Here is a 15,085-nt window from a genome sequence, read left to right on the forward strand (position 1 = left end):
GGTGAAATTTTACTTTTTCATGTTGCCTAACTGGCATATAGAGTTAGGTATAATGATATGTATGAAAATAAATCAAATAGCCTACAGGCATCAGTATTTCCTCTTCGTTTGCACGGATGAGCATCCCACTTACATTTGAGTTATTTATCTAACTCTCTTATCCAGACAGACTTCACATTAGGTCAACAGTAGAATAAGCAGCAAACAGCACAGAGGTCAAGGGTCAGAGGTCACAGCAACCTGACAGTAGATGGAACAAATATTGCTGTGACCCAGAATCATCATATATGACAGAGAAGAGCAGCAGTTCCTGTTGGTTTTCAGTGTTTAGAACTGTTGCGTCACATAATGTAAATTCTGTTTCAGACGCCAAATGACCCAAAAACCAAGAAAAACCTGCAGGAGGAAACACCAGCTGCACCCGGCACCGGTGCTTCACCTTCTGTCAAAGAGGTCAAGCCTGTGTATCCAAACACTAAACTTGAAATTCAGGCTCAGACTTGGTCTCTACTATACAAACAACCCCTAGCAAACAGGAACTATAGTAATCCTATAGTAGATTTTAGAAGGATAACAAACAAATATCACAGTAAAACTATAAAGTGCCTCTGGGAATATTATAGCAATATTACAATGATACCACTGCATTAACTTCACTATAAACTCACTATTGAGTACCACAGATACACTATGAGTCAGTATAGGAATATTATAGGAATACCTTTACATTTTATGATATTCAGTATTCATAATATATAATGCTATGTGTAATCTCAGATCTGTGGTAAGAAAAAAAAATTAAATTCAACTTACTGAAATTCTAATTCTGTTTCCTTTTCAAATTCCAATTCCAATTCCTCAGTTGAATTGGAATTGATGAGTTAATTCATGAATTGACCACAACCCTGACAGATACACTATAGGATTAATACAATGGAATAATATATATATATATATATATATATATATTATCTGCTATCATAAGGTAGGCTACTATAAGGTCACTGTTGAAGTTGAGACTATGTGCTTTTAACTATTTTAGAGTAACTATTGATAAACTCACTACTGACAACCACAGACACACTGTTAGTACCTGTGAGAATATTATAAGAGTATTATTGTGTTGTGATCTAGTGAGTGAGATAAAAAAAAAAAAATCAAAAGAAAGTACAATAGGTCACTGTAAACTCATTATAGAGTACCACAGAGCTACAGGAGGCAAAGCATTTCTTGAATCCTACTATAAAATGAGGAAAACTCTGTCTGTCTGCATCCATCTTGCTCCTCAATGGTTTGGCCGATCAGTCTGAAACTGCACGTGGGCATTGAGCATTGGCATAGGCAGGGACCGACGAAGCAGATTTTTCCATTTTCCCAAATTTACGCTGTTTATGCGCATTTTTGGCAAGTCTGCGCGGAGTTGTGGCGCGCGCATCCCCGGGTATGGACTAGTTCTCAGTAATTTTGGGAAACCGGTTATCCCGGCATGAACACTTGAAGGCTGTTTGTCTCCACCAGTCAGGAGCCCGACTGACAGAACCCGAGCACACGGGTCACCTCGACCAATCAGAGCTCCAGATGAGAAAACGTTGCCTTTTATGGACAGGTGTGTAGTCCCGCGAGCTCAAATAAAACCGGTGCCGTCTGGCGCACGTCCAGCAGTCAATTAGCACACCTGGGCTGATCCACTCTACCTACAGACACTCACCTGCACTTACCTGCACAGGTAAGAGAGAGATGACTCACCGGAGCTAGCTGTAGATTAGACTTTTTATTGATCAGTGGCTTCCTTACAAATCGATACCCAGTCAGTGCAAACACAGGCTGTGGCAGGTAATGTAAGACTGTGAAAAACACTGGTGTTTTAGAAATACGTTTATGAGGATGTTTTCTCAAACCTACCTTTTCTGCATTTTGAACGTGCTGTATAGCTTTTTTTTTTTTTTTCGTTTAACCAAGCAAATAAATTGGGAACAAATTATTTACAATGACATTCTGGCAAGAGGCAAAAAGGAGATGGGGGACTAGGGAAAGAGGATGAAAAGCAAAGAATAAAATAAAGTAGTAATAATGATGGTAATAACAGGGAGGTAAGATAAGAAGGCAAATGGTTTGCAGAAGTAAACCAGTAGGAATACTATATTGTCTTCTGATTGTGGCTGGTAGTAGGTTACTGAGCAGATAACATGTGGACTCGTGAAATCGGTGTGTAAATATTTTTGGACAATGATGGGTAATGGTGCAAATGGGCACCAAAATAATTATTGGTTATTAATATTTGCCCCTATGCTGCAGTATACAGTAAATGCAAAACAACTTTTTTTTTTTTGCTTTGTATATAAAAGCAATTTCTCCTCGGCCCTTATTTATTTTCCCTGCACTTCTCTACCATGCATGATCATCCTGTAGGGCTTAAAGGATATTTTTTTTACCATCTGTTGTCAGGGCAACAGTCAAAATCCATTATTTTCAAAAGGGGGCGGAGGGGTCAAAGAAACGCATGCAATATATCAAATTATTCAACAGTGTCTGCTTCATGATAAGCCACATTTCTTTTTATTGGAATGCTTTTGGAGTTTAGGTCTTCTAAAGTCAAAAATAGGTGGTTGCAACTGTCCAAACCTGCATTAAGAGAAAAAACTGCAATAAAAAGGTGATTTTTGTCAATACAGTTCTTAATCGGTAATTTTCTGGGTGGTGTGATTGTTGTTTTTAAAAAAAAATAATAATAATTTTAATCTTTAAAGCTATAAAACGTTGTGGACTTCAAATTGTATTTTAAATCCATTTCGGTCAGTTTTTCTAAAGACTTATTTATCATTGGCTACTGTAATATTGATTATCTAGGAATTTAATCGTATTCTCCTGTTGCAGACACTGAGTCATTCTAGAAAAGTCAGTTAAATCTAAAATGTAAATGTCTTGTATAACGAGCGCAGCCTGAACACCTCGGGGCAGGGCTGTTCCCTGTTTGCATATAAGTTGGCTGACAACACAGAAACTTCTTCCTGTCCTGAACCTCAACGCCTCTGTGGAAACAAAATCCCAATCTGAAGTTTTGTGAAATTAAATTGATTTTATTAAATTGCCCATCACAAACTAGACTTTGATTACATAATAAGTTGCAGCTTGATAATCCACACCTACTACTGAAGGTTTGATGACAAAAGAGGTTTTGGCCTTTTTTCAAGTTTTTTGTTTTGTTTTGTTTCTCTTAAATGCACTGAAGCTATAGGACTTAAGGCTCAAAAGCTGTAAGGTTATGACAATTTCAGTGTCACCACCCATATCAATGCGACTGTCATGTTGTTTGTGTTAATCTATATAATTGATTACTGTGAGGAAACTTGGGTTGCAGCAACATAACAATGGAGATGTAATACAAAATATAGATACTGTATCAGTTTTCAATAGTTGCAGCATCCACCTTGAGACAAATAACATGCATACAGAGACATTACATAAATATTCAACATTGCATTTATACAACAAACTTTTTATTTCTTTTTCAGAAATGGATGACGACATTGCTGCCCTGGTTGTTGATAATGGCTCTGGCATGTGTAAGGCGGGTTTCGCCGGAGACGACGCCCCCCGCGCCGTCTTCCCCTCCATCGTAGGCCGACCCAGACATCAGGTACGACCCGCCAATCATCCAACAGCCTGAACCGCCTGCCTGCTCTGGGGCGGGGCTGAAATGAGGACATGCCTGTTTGTCTGAGGAATATGTGGAGGAACAAAAAAATTCCTAACTGCACTGTAATAGGTGATTTTTTTTTTTTTTAAAGGATTTAAAAATGTGACTTGTCTGTGCAGGGTGTGATGGTGGGTATGGGCCAGAAGGACAGCTATGTGGGAGACGAGGCCCAGAGCAAGAGAGGCATCCTGACTCTGAAGTATCCCATCGAGCACGGCATCGTCACCAACTGGGACGACATGGAGAAGGTGAATACAGATGCCTTTTTGTTTGCAGCAACTAAAAACAAAAAACAAATGCATTATACACAAACATTTTGTTGTTGTCCGAACCCCCCAAGGGAGATACGGCACAGGTGAAACACGTCTCTGGCCAGTCAGATTGCTTTGCTGAAACTAGCTGTTGTATAATGAGTACAAGTCACTGGCTAGTGGGCTAGTTACACCTCTAACCAGGCATCTTAACCTTGCTGTGCTCTGTAGATCTGGCATCATACCTTCTACAACGAGCTTCGTGTCGCTCCTGAGGAGCATCCAGTCCTGCTGACCGAGGCTCCGCTCAACCCCAAGGCCAACAGGGAGAAGATGACACAGGTGTGTGTGTGTGTGTGTGTGTGTGTGTCAGTCCTATACTTGCACAGCAGAGATGACAGATAGTTCCTAAGGCCAAAGATTACCAGTGCTAAAACACAAACACTAGTTTTAAACAGGCCTGCACAGCCCCAATAAGGAGCTGTCGAAGTTTTAACTATTCAGGCTTGGCTCCTGCTGCTGTGATAATTGCATTTTTCAATTTGCGTCCGATACATTTTGAAGCCTTGAACCAAAAACGCATCCAAAGCACTCTATTAGAAAAGTTAAAGCCTTTATTTTAGTGGCTGATGCACAACATTACAGGTTAAAAGCTACACCAGCACTTGCTGGCCTCCCTCAGGTGCAACTTTTCACCTGCAATGCCTTCAGATAAAAGTTAAGCCTTTATTTCATGTCTGCTGCTCCTATCCTCAATTTGACTGTATGATAATTTATTACAGTTTCCACAATGAGACGCATGAAGGATTGACTTGTCTTTCTCTTGTATCCAGATCATGTTTGAGACCTTCAACTGTCCTGCCATGTACGTGGCCATCCAGGCCGTCCTGTCGCTCTACGCTTCTGGTCGTACCACCGGTGAGGAAACTCAAACACAACTGAACATGATCAGTGTCAGAAATTGAACTTCTCGGCTCACCTGCCAAGGGCTGCTGAATGTACCGGCCAAAATAATTAGACTTGCGTACTGTGTTCACTTGCTCATTCGAATACAATGCATCAACTTTATAATTCATCATGACGCCAAATTACAAAGGAGTGTTTTGAAGCATGATGTTATCGTCTCCAAGTTACTGGCCAGTGTGGTTGGTGAACTTTATGGATTTATCCACCAAAGACAAATTTTATAGCCCTTAATTAACAGTTAACTAATGTGTCTGGTAATTTACTAATGGTGTTCATGTTAACTAAGGTATTAATTTATACATTATTTCATAATTTATAAAGATGACTATTAAAGGTCCTATATGTAACTTTTACAAACGTTTTACATGTATAAATCGTTTTTTGTGTGAACGGGTTGTAACGTAACTTAAAAAATGAGACCTCAGCCGACTTTCTCCGTTGCCTGTAACAGTGTGTAAAGCTACATTCTATGTGAAGGACTCAGGCCGTTTTTTCCGGGAGATTCCAACGGATGTGACGTTATGCGCGCTCCCGTGGCTAGTCTCTTCAGCTTCACTACTTCTATAGCTTGCTTGCTCGTAACGTAATACTTTCTGAGTGGATATGTTAGTTGGCTAGCTTGCCAAATCACTTCACCAGCTAACGTGATCCATGATACTAAGTTATGTAGCTATTATGACAAATAGTGTTGATTTTAGCCAACAATAAATGATATAACGTTACAAAGCAAAGGTGTATAACGATTGCCTTCTACTAGCCAAGAGCGATGCAAGGCAGCGGCGCACACGGGACAAGTTTGCCTTCAGGGCTTTCTGGTAGAAAGCCTTAGGGTAACCCTAACCCCTACCTAAACCATAACCGTGGATTTCTGTCAGAAAGGCTTTCTGGCAGAAAGCCCTGAAGGCAAACTTCTCCCGTGTGCGGCAGCGGCGGCCAAATAACGTTATCTAACTGTACACAAAGCTATGCTAAGGTTAGCCAGCTAGCTGTAACTTAGCTACGCTGCATGGATCTGGCGTTTGTACAGTGAACTACAATGCTGATTTACAGTAATGGTGAAATAAACAATGGTAAGCTGTAATGACACAGCAAGGTGAACTACAGTCATTCAGGAAATGATGAATACATATAACGTTACATATTCCGTGTAGTTCACCAACAGTTAGCGTTATTGCAGATAAAAGATAGCGACATTGCTGAGCCTCACGGTGAAACTATTGCTGTTTTCACATATGAAAACTGGCTAGCAAGCTAACGCCGACCTATAATGTTATAAATACAGCCAATGTAACGTTATCACCCGACAAAGTTCACACATAATCAGAGTTCCTCCTCACAAAAACACAGCACTGAAAACATACTTAACCTACATATAACTTTAATTAATAGCCCGAGAGAGAGAGCGAGAGAGAGAGAGAGATGGTAGAGCGAGCTAGAGAGAGAGAGAGAGATGGTCGAGCGAGCTAGAAAGTGAATGAAGAGAGGGAGCGGTAGTAGCGAGAAAGCCGGTGAATCAGAGAAATAAAACGTTATTTTCTGATTGTTTCACAGCGGTTATGTTCTAAAGCACAGAGAGAGAGAGGGAGAGAGAGAGAGAGAGCCCCGTATCAAAATAACGATAGCCTACCTTAGAAAAGATCAACAGAGAAATGTCTTGCTGCTGCTTCTCCTGAGTTTTGTTCAGCAAATCTGACAACTGACAGCTTGAATTTCAGGTCGTACTTTTTTCTCTGTGCCACCATGGCGATCAGCAAATGTGACTGACATTTGAATGCAAGTAAAAAAAAAAAAAAAAAGAAACTGCTTCCTCATCTATCAACATGATGCCGCCTGTCCATCACGTTCATATGGTCACTGTTTTGGCCGATACACAGGATGCTCGCTCACGGGCACATGTGCGAACACGAGCAACAGGATGCTGACTGCAGTTACCTTAACGGCCACAGGTGTCATTAATAACAAGCATTTTCTGAATCTTACAAACAGTACCTTTAAATAATGTATAAATGAATACCTTAGTTAACATGAACACCATTAGTAAATGATTACCAGACACATTAGTTAACTGTTAATTAATGTACCCTTATTGTAAAGCGTTACCAATAAAGGTTGGAGATGAGGTTATCTATGGAGCCACTGAGAAGCCTTCTATTTGGCAACGGTACGCCTAGACTACACTACACATTAGCACCCTATATGGTACATTAAGTTCCTCACAATGTAGATAGGCTCAACACAACGGGCAGACAGAACAAGAACGGCGACATATTAAAATGAACAACCCCGTCAGTCCGTCCACCACCACAGGTACATTGTCAACCAGTAGGAAACACTGCTCACTCAATAGTTTTGACTAAATGTTATTTGTTATTATAGTATCTTTCTTATCATGCTGTATTATGCTTCTGCTGACGACCCCAAAAATGAGGATCATGTCAGATCAGTGTGTTTTAACAGAGCAGCTTTCGTCCTGCAGGTATTGTGATGGACTCTGGTGACGGTGTCAGCCACACGGTGCCCATCTACGAGGGCTACGCGCTCCCTCACGCCATCATTCGTCTGGACCTGGCCGGCAGAGACCTGACTGACTACATGATGAAGATCCTGACCGAGAGAGGCTACAGCTTCACCACTACTGGTACACACACACACACACACACACACACACACACACGGGCATAGTGCACCCATAATTCATGCAAATCAATTTATCGCCTGTTTGATAATTCTGTGTTCAGTGGGCATCACTCTTTTTCAAATGGTGGATATCTCATTTTGAAATGAAACTCTTTAAAGTTTGACTGTTTTCCTCCTATGCAGCCGAGCGTGAGATCGTGCGTGACATCAAGGAGAAGCTCAGCTACGTGGCTCTGGACTTTGATCAGGAGATGCAGACAGCAGCCTCCTCTTCCTCCTTAGAGAAGAGCTACGAGCTTCCTGACGGACAGGTCATCACCATCGGCAACGAGAGGTTCCGCTGCCCCGAGACGCTCTTCCAGCCCTCCTTCATCGGTCGGTAACAAACCGGCACTGCATGGCTTCTCAGAATTATTCAACACCCAATCATGACTACTGCTGTGTCCACATCACAAGGGGATGCACTTTTGTTTTTCTGGCAGTGTATGCAGTCTAAAATGTTTTCTAATTAAAGTATTCTGGTCCTGTGCAGAATCTCTGACCTACAAATTTAAAATCGTATTCAAAACTGACAAATCCAGAGCCTTAACATCTCATTTCCCCTCCTCAACACAAGGGACGCACAACTATGTATGATCATATTGCGATTTTTAGTTTCCACAATTAATAATAGTGCAGTTTGTCAATATTGAAACTTTTCAATTAAAATATCAACCCAAACGGCCGCTGCAGCGTGTCAGTGGAATTTTCTACTGTGATGGCACCAAATGAGGAAGACAAACTGAATGTGGCCGTGCTTTTCTCCGTCTGGGCTGGGTTTCTCAAAATCATTGTGACTCAAATTTCTTCATCTGTGTATAAATACTGCGTTCATATCGGAAGAACGGGATGACGTCTTGTTGTTACAGTTGGAAGCGTGTTTTTTACTCGGAACGTCCACATCCAAGATGGAGCAATCATAAGGTTGTGATGCTTTTAAAAATGAACCATAAACAAACCGCAGCAGACACTGCTTGCTTTTTATAAGTAGATTTTATTATATTAGTGTAACTAATTTAGATTTGTATTCCCTCAGACTGCCAACATCAGTGGATTTCACTGTTTGCGCCTGTGTTGATACACTTCTGTAATTTGTGATGCCAAGTGGGAGATGTCAGAGCTCAGAAACATTCCCACATGTACTACTTGTAATTGCCACTAGGAGGCTGATGTGAACGGTTTTCCCAGTCGGCAGCCCGTATTGGTGATGAACCCGATATTACATGAACACGGCGTAACTTTGGTTCCATCTGTCTCCTCAGGTATGGAGTCTGCTGGCGTCCACGAGACCACCTACAACAGCATCATGAAGTGCGACGTGGACATCCGTAAGGACCTGTACGCCAACACTGTACTGTCCGGTGGCACCACCATGTTCCCCGGCATCGCCGACCGCATGCAGAAGGAGATCACCGCCCTGGCCCCCCCCACCATGAAGATCAAGGTACATCAGATCTCCCGAACTGCTTCATTCAAGATCCCCTCATTTCCTTTCCATGCCAACGAAAGACTGCTTGGCATAGATTAGGGTTGTTTGTTTTGTTTTTTGACTGAGTGAAACTGTATGCAATCTGGAAAAGGGCATCGGCCAAATGATTGAAATGCTAATGTAATGCGTGCAGACTTGAGTCTCGCTCTCGTTCAAACTGATCTCTCATCTCCCTGACTCCTAATCTGACCCATTAAGTTAATGTGCAATAACTGACATTGTCAAAAGTTACTTAATGCTTTTTAATGTGTCTGACAACCAATTTATACGATATCTAGACTTGAACCCTTTGTAAATGTAAAGCTTTGTTTTAGCAAATGCAAACTTTAAGTTTCCCTATAGGTGGTGGGTCATCCTGCCTTTGAAAGTGGTCATATTTAAAGCTGCTGAATATCTGCATCTTAAAAAAAAATTTTGCAAGGAGGAGGAGTAAGACACTACATTTCCTCTTTGCCCTTTCAGATCATCGTGCCCTCAGAGGAAGGCCTTTTTTTATGGAGGATCTTTTCTGGCCTCTTTTCTGTCTCTTCCTCTCTTCTTCCATCTCTTCTTAACCACTTGTTTTTTTTTCACCCCTCCAGATCATCGCTCCCCCAGAGAGGAAGTACTCTGTCTGGATCGGTGGCTCCATCCTGGCTTCTCTCTCCACCTTCCAGCAGATGTGGATCAGCAAGCAGGAGTACGACGAGTCCGGCCCCTCCATCGTCCACCGCAAGTGCTTCTAGAAAGGGCTGCTGGCCTCGACCACAACTAGGGGAAAATGATCTAAAGATTCAAGTGTTTTTGCCGACTAGAAGTGTCCTTGGTTTATCTTGCATGAAGGTATAAATGGACTTAAATGGAGATACCACTTGCAAGATGTAAATCAAGCGTTTATGTGCTTAAGTATTTGAAATGTTTCCCAGTTTTGCTCCATAACTTCTTCCCAGTCTTGGCTGGCCAACACCAGTCTGAGGCATCAGTCAGCTTTGGCCAGGAGGTGACCGTGTCTAAACTGAGGGGTGATGGGGAGGTAAACGCTATTCCCTCAGACCCCCCCTCCCCAAAAAGGTATATATATATATATATGTGTATCTGTTGCACCTTCGTTCAGCTCTAGGAAGTTACAACGGTTATGTAAAAGTGTTTCAATAAAACATGTATTTTGTTTTTTCATGGCAACTATGCAGAAACCATAAACTTTGTGTACGGTGGGACTTTGTGTCCCTGCCGGTGATAAACCAACCAAACATTTCTACTGACCAATAAAAAAGCAGTGTTGTCTTCACTGACCAATGGAAGATAGCTTATCTACTTCTGGTGTCATCTAATGCAATAAATTGCACATATACAAATATCTGCACCTCTCCTTGTCCTTTATCTGTCAATTCAATGTTTGTTGAGACTGAAATGGTGAATGAACTGAATATTTAAAATGCATCCTCAAATTTATTATAGGGAATTTTGTACAGTTGTAGCACTGGAATTAATACAAAACAGTTTTGGTTTTTGTCTGATTACTACAATCTTCTGATGGTAGAAGACGAGAGCCAAGAGCCAGGTTGTTAGTCTGGGAAAGTGATGTTGAAGTGCTGAGTGCCTGTGGCAGTAAGTAGCACAGGGCTTTCCTTTTGGCTGTCTGGACCTCATTGAGGAGAGTAGCATTGTGGGCCCTGGGCTACAGTCAGTTGCTCTGCTACAGCTGCATTGTTTTGGCAGGCAAGACTGGTTTGTCCGTGAAATAGCAAGAGCAGGCATGAAAACAATGGATCAGTTGGCTCACTGGGGTGTTCACACCTGTCTTTGAGGAGAAAAGTTATTTCTTTGGTTCAGTCCCTGAAGTCCATGCTGTTGTTGTACTCAAGGTAGCCTGGGGCTAGAAGACACAGAAGAAATAAACTTTTCAAGCACAGGGCACTCCATATCTGTGGTTAGAATGGAAGGAAGTGTACTTTGAATGAACAAAGTTAAAACATTGCTTAGTATGGAACCTCTGGGGGTGCTGAGGGGCAATGTATTGGCACCTTTCAGTGCAGCTGGGTCAGCTCACTGGCTCACTGGATTAATAAAGTGATATCTTTACTTTAACAGAAGTAGTCGGTTCACACTCACAGTTTTAACACCTCTTGGTAGGAGCTCTTAGTGTAGTACAGGTGTAACTACAGCATCACCTTTTTGTGGGTTTAGTTATAACAGTAGTGAGGGTGACTACTGAAAAGAACACAAAGCTGAGTCATGGAAAATTAGCTTTATGACACAAAGCTTAATGCGTAAAAATCTACACAAGCTGAAATGCATGTCATGATAGCTAGTGGTACAAAAGCTCTCAGGCCTTCAGGCTTCACAGGAGCTGGTGGCTCAAAGTTGCAGTTAGACTAATCTCGGTTAATGCTAACGGCTAAACTAGTATTGAAAATCACGGTATTTGATACTTTTACAATACAGAACATCAATTAATCTCAGTTTCAATTGGCCTTAAATCTTAAAGTAGACTGTATGGCATCTGAATGATTACTGTTAATATTAATGTTACTAATGATTATTAGGTGTTAACATTAAAGTGATTGTTATCACTATAATGGCCTCAAATTGATAGCTTCCAGAATTAATTAAACATCATTTACCACAATGCACTTCCTGCAAGTACAGTTGGGGCTTATGCTCTGAGAAGAAATTACTCCATCTGGTGGCAGAACTGAGAGTTCCTTAATTCAAATGTTCAGGTTCTTTTGTCACTGAACCTTAGTTATGCACTTAACTGATTATTTTATAGTATAGAATATTACAAAAGCATGAACAACCAACAATACTGCCTCACAAGGGGCACCATAAAAATATGTAAAGAATGTCCTCCCACATATTAATATTAATGTAAGGAAAATGGTTCTTTACACACAGTGGCACTGGCTATGAAGAATTATTCATTTTCATAAAGTAGCACAAGTGATAAGAAATGTATCTAAAAATCAGCCTCATATCGGTATTGTTAAGTTATCTATCAATTTGGAATCTCAACTAATAATCAAATATGTATTATTGAAATTGCAATATTAATAGTTCATCTCAAACTACATTACACCTTTAGTTAACACTAAATTAATAATATTGATCATTTAATTAAGGGTTGATGGATAAGGTGAGGACTTAACAGCAGAGGTTGGTTCATTCATGCATTATGTAATACAGACACAAGACCCTTTTAGAATTGACACGCAATTTATAGAATAAAAATATTAGAAGGTAACACAAATGAATACAAACTATTTACAGGCGTGTGTGTGTCAACATGGTTTGTGTGTGTGCCTATGCGTGCATGTGTCTATCTATAGGCTGTGTGTGAGCATGCTGGGCTCACAGCAGGGTGAGAAGAACAGAGGATCTTACATGGAGATCACATGGAGGGAAAGCTGTATAGGCCTAGGCTTTCTCTGCTCCATGGAGCAAGCCCAAGCCCTGTACTGTCTCCTATCTGCTCCAAAATGGAGTGAAACAACAGGAAACACTTAAAGCTGCACTAAGCGATTTTCCAACCACTAGAGGGTGACAAACCACCACGCATAAAGGCTGTTAGCTAAGCTAAACATACCTATGGAGAAGTGTCGCCGGCCACCAGTCTTGCTTTCCCAGATTATTCTCCCGCTGAAGGTTACATGTCCCACATTAACAAGTGAAGATGTAGGTAGCAAGTTAACTAGCTTAACAAGTTCATTTGCTTGCTTCATCGATTCTGCCATTACAAGAAAGGACTGGGAAGAGCTTCGAGTCGGGACGGATTTTGACAACAAGCTTTAGAAAGGAGGTGAAAACAGCAACACACGGCTGTGTGGATATTGGTTTATATCAGTATGTCACAAGGAAATGTTCATATAGCACAGGTTAGTTTCAGGATTGGTTATAGGGTCTGAAATCACTTATTGCAGGTTTAAGTGTCTCTCAGTGAAAGGGGGAAACAGGAACGTGTTCTTTACATAGGGAACTGTCCTTTTCAGGACAGATGAGGGTAGAATATCTACACTTACTATCTCCAGTCATCTGGTCAAGGAACGTGCCAATCGCACTGTTGTGGGCATGCTCACAAAGTATGTCAAAAACAATGGAAATGGGGTGTCCTGGTGGCTCAGTGGTCTAAGGCAGTGATTCTCAACCTTTTTCATATCAAGGACCCTAATTTAGTCCACATTAGGGCCACAGACCCCCATTTGATGAGATGTTGTCTCTTGAACCCAAATCTGAGAATATTTTTATTGTTGATATGATTTTGTCCAGAATTCCATGACGATCTGTATTGTAGGTAGAGAGATAACAGAGAAACTATGATCAAATCAGTCATTCTTCTACATTCTCCAATTGTGCCAACGTCTTGTAAATGATATAATGCTGAAGTTTAACAATTCATCAATTTGCTGGGGACCCCCTGGAACCCCCTCAAGGACCCCTGGTGTTCCCCGGACCCCACGTTGAGAACCACTGGTCTAAGGTGCATGCCATACTACCGCAACGTCCTGGGTTTGAATCCAGCCTGGGACCTTGTCACATGTCATCCCTCTCTCTCCAAATCACCAGCCAGACCCTTTGTGCCATCACTTCTTCAAAGGGAAGTGAATGGTCAATCATTTACCTCTTAGGTGGCATGCAGCATGGCACACTTGCATGTGACTGAAATCCACTATCCCACCTAACAAAATAGTAACTTGCTCCATATCGGTTTCAGGATGAATCTCACATGGCTCCTGAGTGCCCTCCTTGTCCTTCAGGTAGCGACCCAGTCCAGTGATGTGGTGGAAACAGGGCTAAACCTAATCCTACCCCTAACCCACCGACATTGTCCTCCAAGATGCCTCTGGGCTCCTCCTTACCAACTGCTGAGTTTACACTCGTCTAGACCCTTGGGATATATACCGCAATTATATTAATCTACCACCACCGCTGGCTGACGGAAAATATAATACAAACAGCTTGTTAGTTGCTCTCTGCTGAGCACATAAACACACTGTACACTGAGAAGTGGGATAAACTAATGTGGAGGTTACCTCAGTGGGCACAAACACTCCCACAGTTCCTGTGTCTCCTACCAACCATGGATCTCCCAGCAACCTATTGTGGAGGCATTATGGTGGAAGGCCAAGTGCAGCAGTACTGGAACCTCTGAAACAATCACTAAAAAGAAACAATGAAAGGGTTGCAGGAAACAAAGGCTACACAATAAAACATACCTCAACACCAAGGGCAAGAGGAGGGAGCCTTCTGGTAGTGCTTCTACCTGGGACGTATATATCTATACCACACACCCCTACTAATTGAATGATTGGCAGCACTCTGGTGTGAAGCTTTGAGGGAGTGGGTGTGTCTGCCAACCCCACCCACACTAGTAACTCTACCAGTTACATAAAGTTCCCCTACTATTGAATAAGTCACTGTACCTTAAAGAGATCCTAGCTCTAAAATAAGAAAATCATTAGTCTGGGTTTGGAGAGTTTTAGTGTCCCGAGATGGTCTAAAAGCTTCAGAGTTTCAGAGGCTTTTCTACGGAGCCCGGGAGTGGCCATTGGGAGAGAGAAAAAAGTTATAGAGTCCATGATTTACTGTAACATGCGCACGTTTTAGTTCATTTGTGCGCACGAGATACAATTTGTTCCCTCGATTTTGATAAACTGCAATTTAGGAAAAATGCAACTTAAAAGGAACCTTTTAGTTATTGCAGATAGGCCTAGTACGGATTTGGTATGTTAATATCCATTGTCTGTTTACACTGAATAGGCAAATCCACCAAATATTGCAACATGTAAACACAATCAGGTGCTGCAACACACCCAGGACAGCGCCACATTTAAACATAATCACCAATATGTGCACTGACTCTTTATAAGTTCGTGAAGAGTGCATGTATTATATATCGAGAGCACGATATCACTATTTCGAGGGCACGTTTTGGCAATTCGTGCCCTGAAAAAATAAAATGAGAGCTCGAATTGCCTATCCACTCCCAGGCTCCGTACTTTTCCACCCTGATGAGAACAAAATTCTGTG

The 15,085-nt window shown here is 41.5% G+C and overlaps 1 protein-coding gene across 3 annotated transcripts; it reads left to right on the forward strand.

The window, feature by feature from the left end:
* The first annotated feature begins 3,514 nt into the window (after positions 1-3,514).
* Positions 3,515-9,804, forward strand: LOC139648427 (actin, non-muscle 6.2). 3 transcript variants are annotated; one of them, XM_071524543.1, is made up of 8 exons: positions 3,515-3,637; positions 3,817-3,945; positions 4,180-4,290; positions 4,782-4,866; positions 7,391-7,552; positions 7,735-7,926; positions 8,853-9,034; positions 9,661-9,804. In XM_071524543.1, the coding sequence occupies exons 1-8, from the start codon at positions 3,515-3,517 to the stop codon at positions 9,802-9,804; spliced, it is 1,128 nt and encodes a 375-aa protein (XP_071380644.1). The 3 variants fall into 3 exon arrangements, with proteins under 3 accessions (XP_071380644.1, XP_071380646.1, XP_071380645.1); XM_071524545.1 differs by lacking the exon at positions 7,735-7,926; XM_071524544.1 differs by lacking the exon at positions 4,180-4,290.
* Positions 9,805-15,085: the final 5,281 nt, after the last annotated feature.

The sequence above is a fragment of the Centroberyx affinis genome, unplaced genomic scaffold (assembly GCF_046629955.1).
Source record: "Centroberyx affinis isolate AG114_WGS23_722 - 3 ecotype Tasmania unplaced genomic scaffold, CSIRO-AGI_Caff_v1 ptg001200l_1, whole genome shotgun sequence".
NCBI classification, from domain to species: Eukaryota; Metazoa; Chordata; class Actinopteri; order Beryciformes; family Berycidae; genus Centroberyx; species Centroberyx affinis.

Coding starts and splice junctions, on each gene's coding strand:
- LOC139648427 (XM_071524543.1), top strand. CDS start 3,515: ATGGATGACGACATTGCTGCCCTGGTTGTTGATAATGGCTCTGGCATG. Junction 4,291..4,781: donor ACAGGGAGAAGATGACACAG/GTGTGTGTGTGT, acceptor TCTTGTATCCAG/ATCATGTTTGAGACCTTCAA. Junction 7,553..7,734: donor CTACAGCTTCACCACTACTG/GTACACACACAC, acceptor CCTCCTATGCAG/CCGAGCGTGAGATCGTGCGT.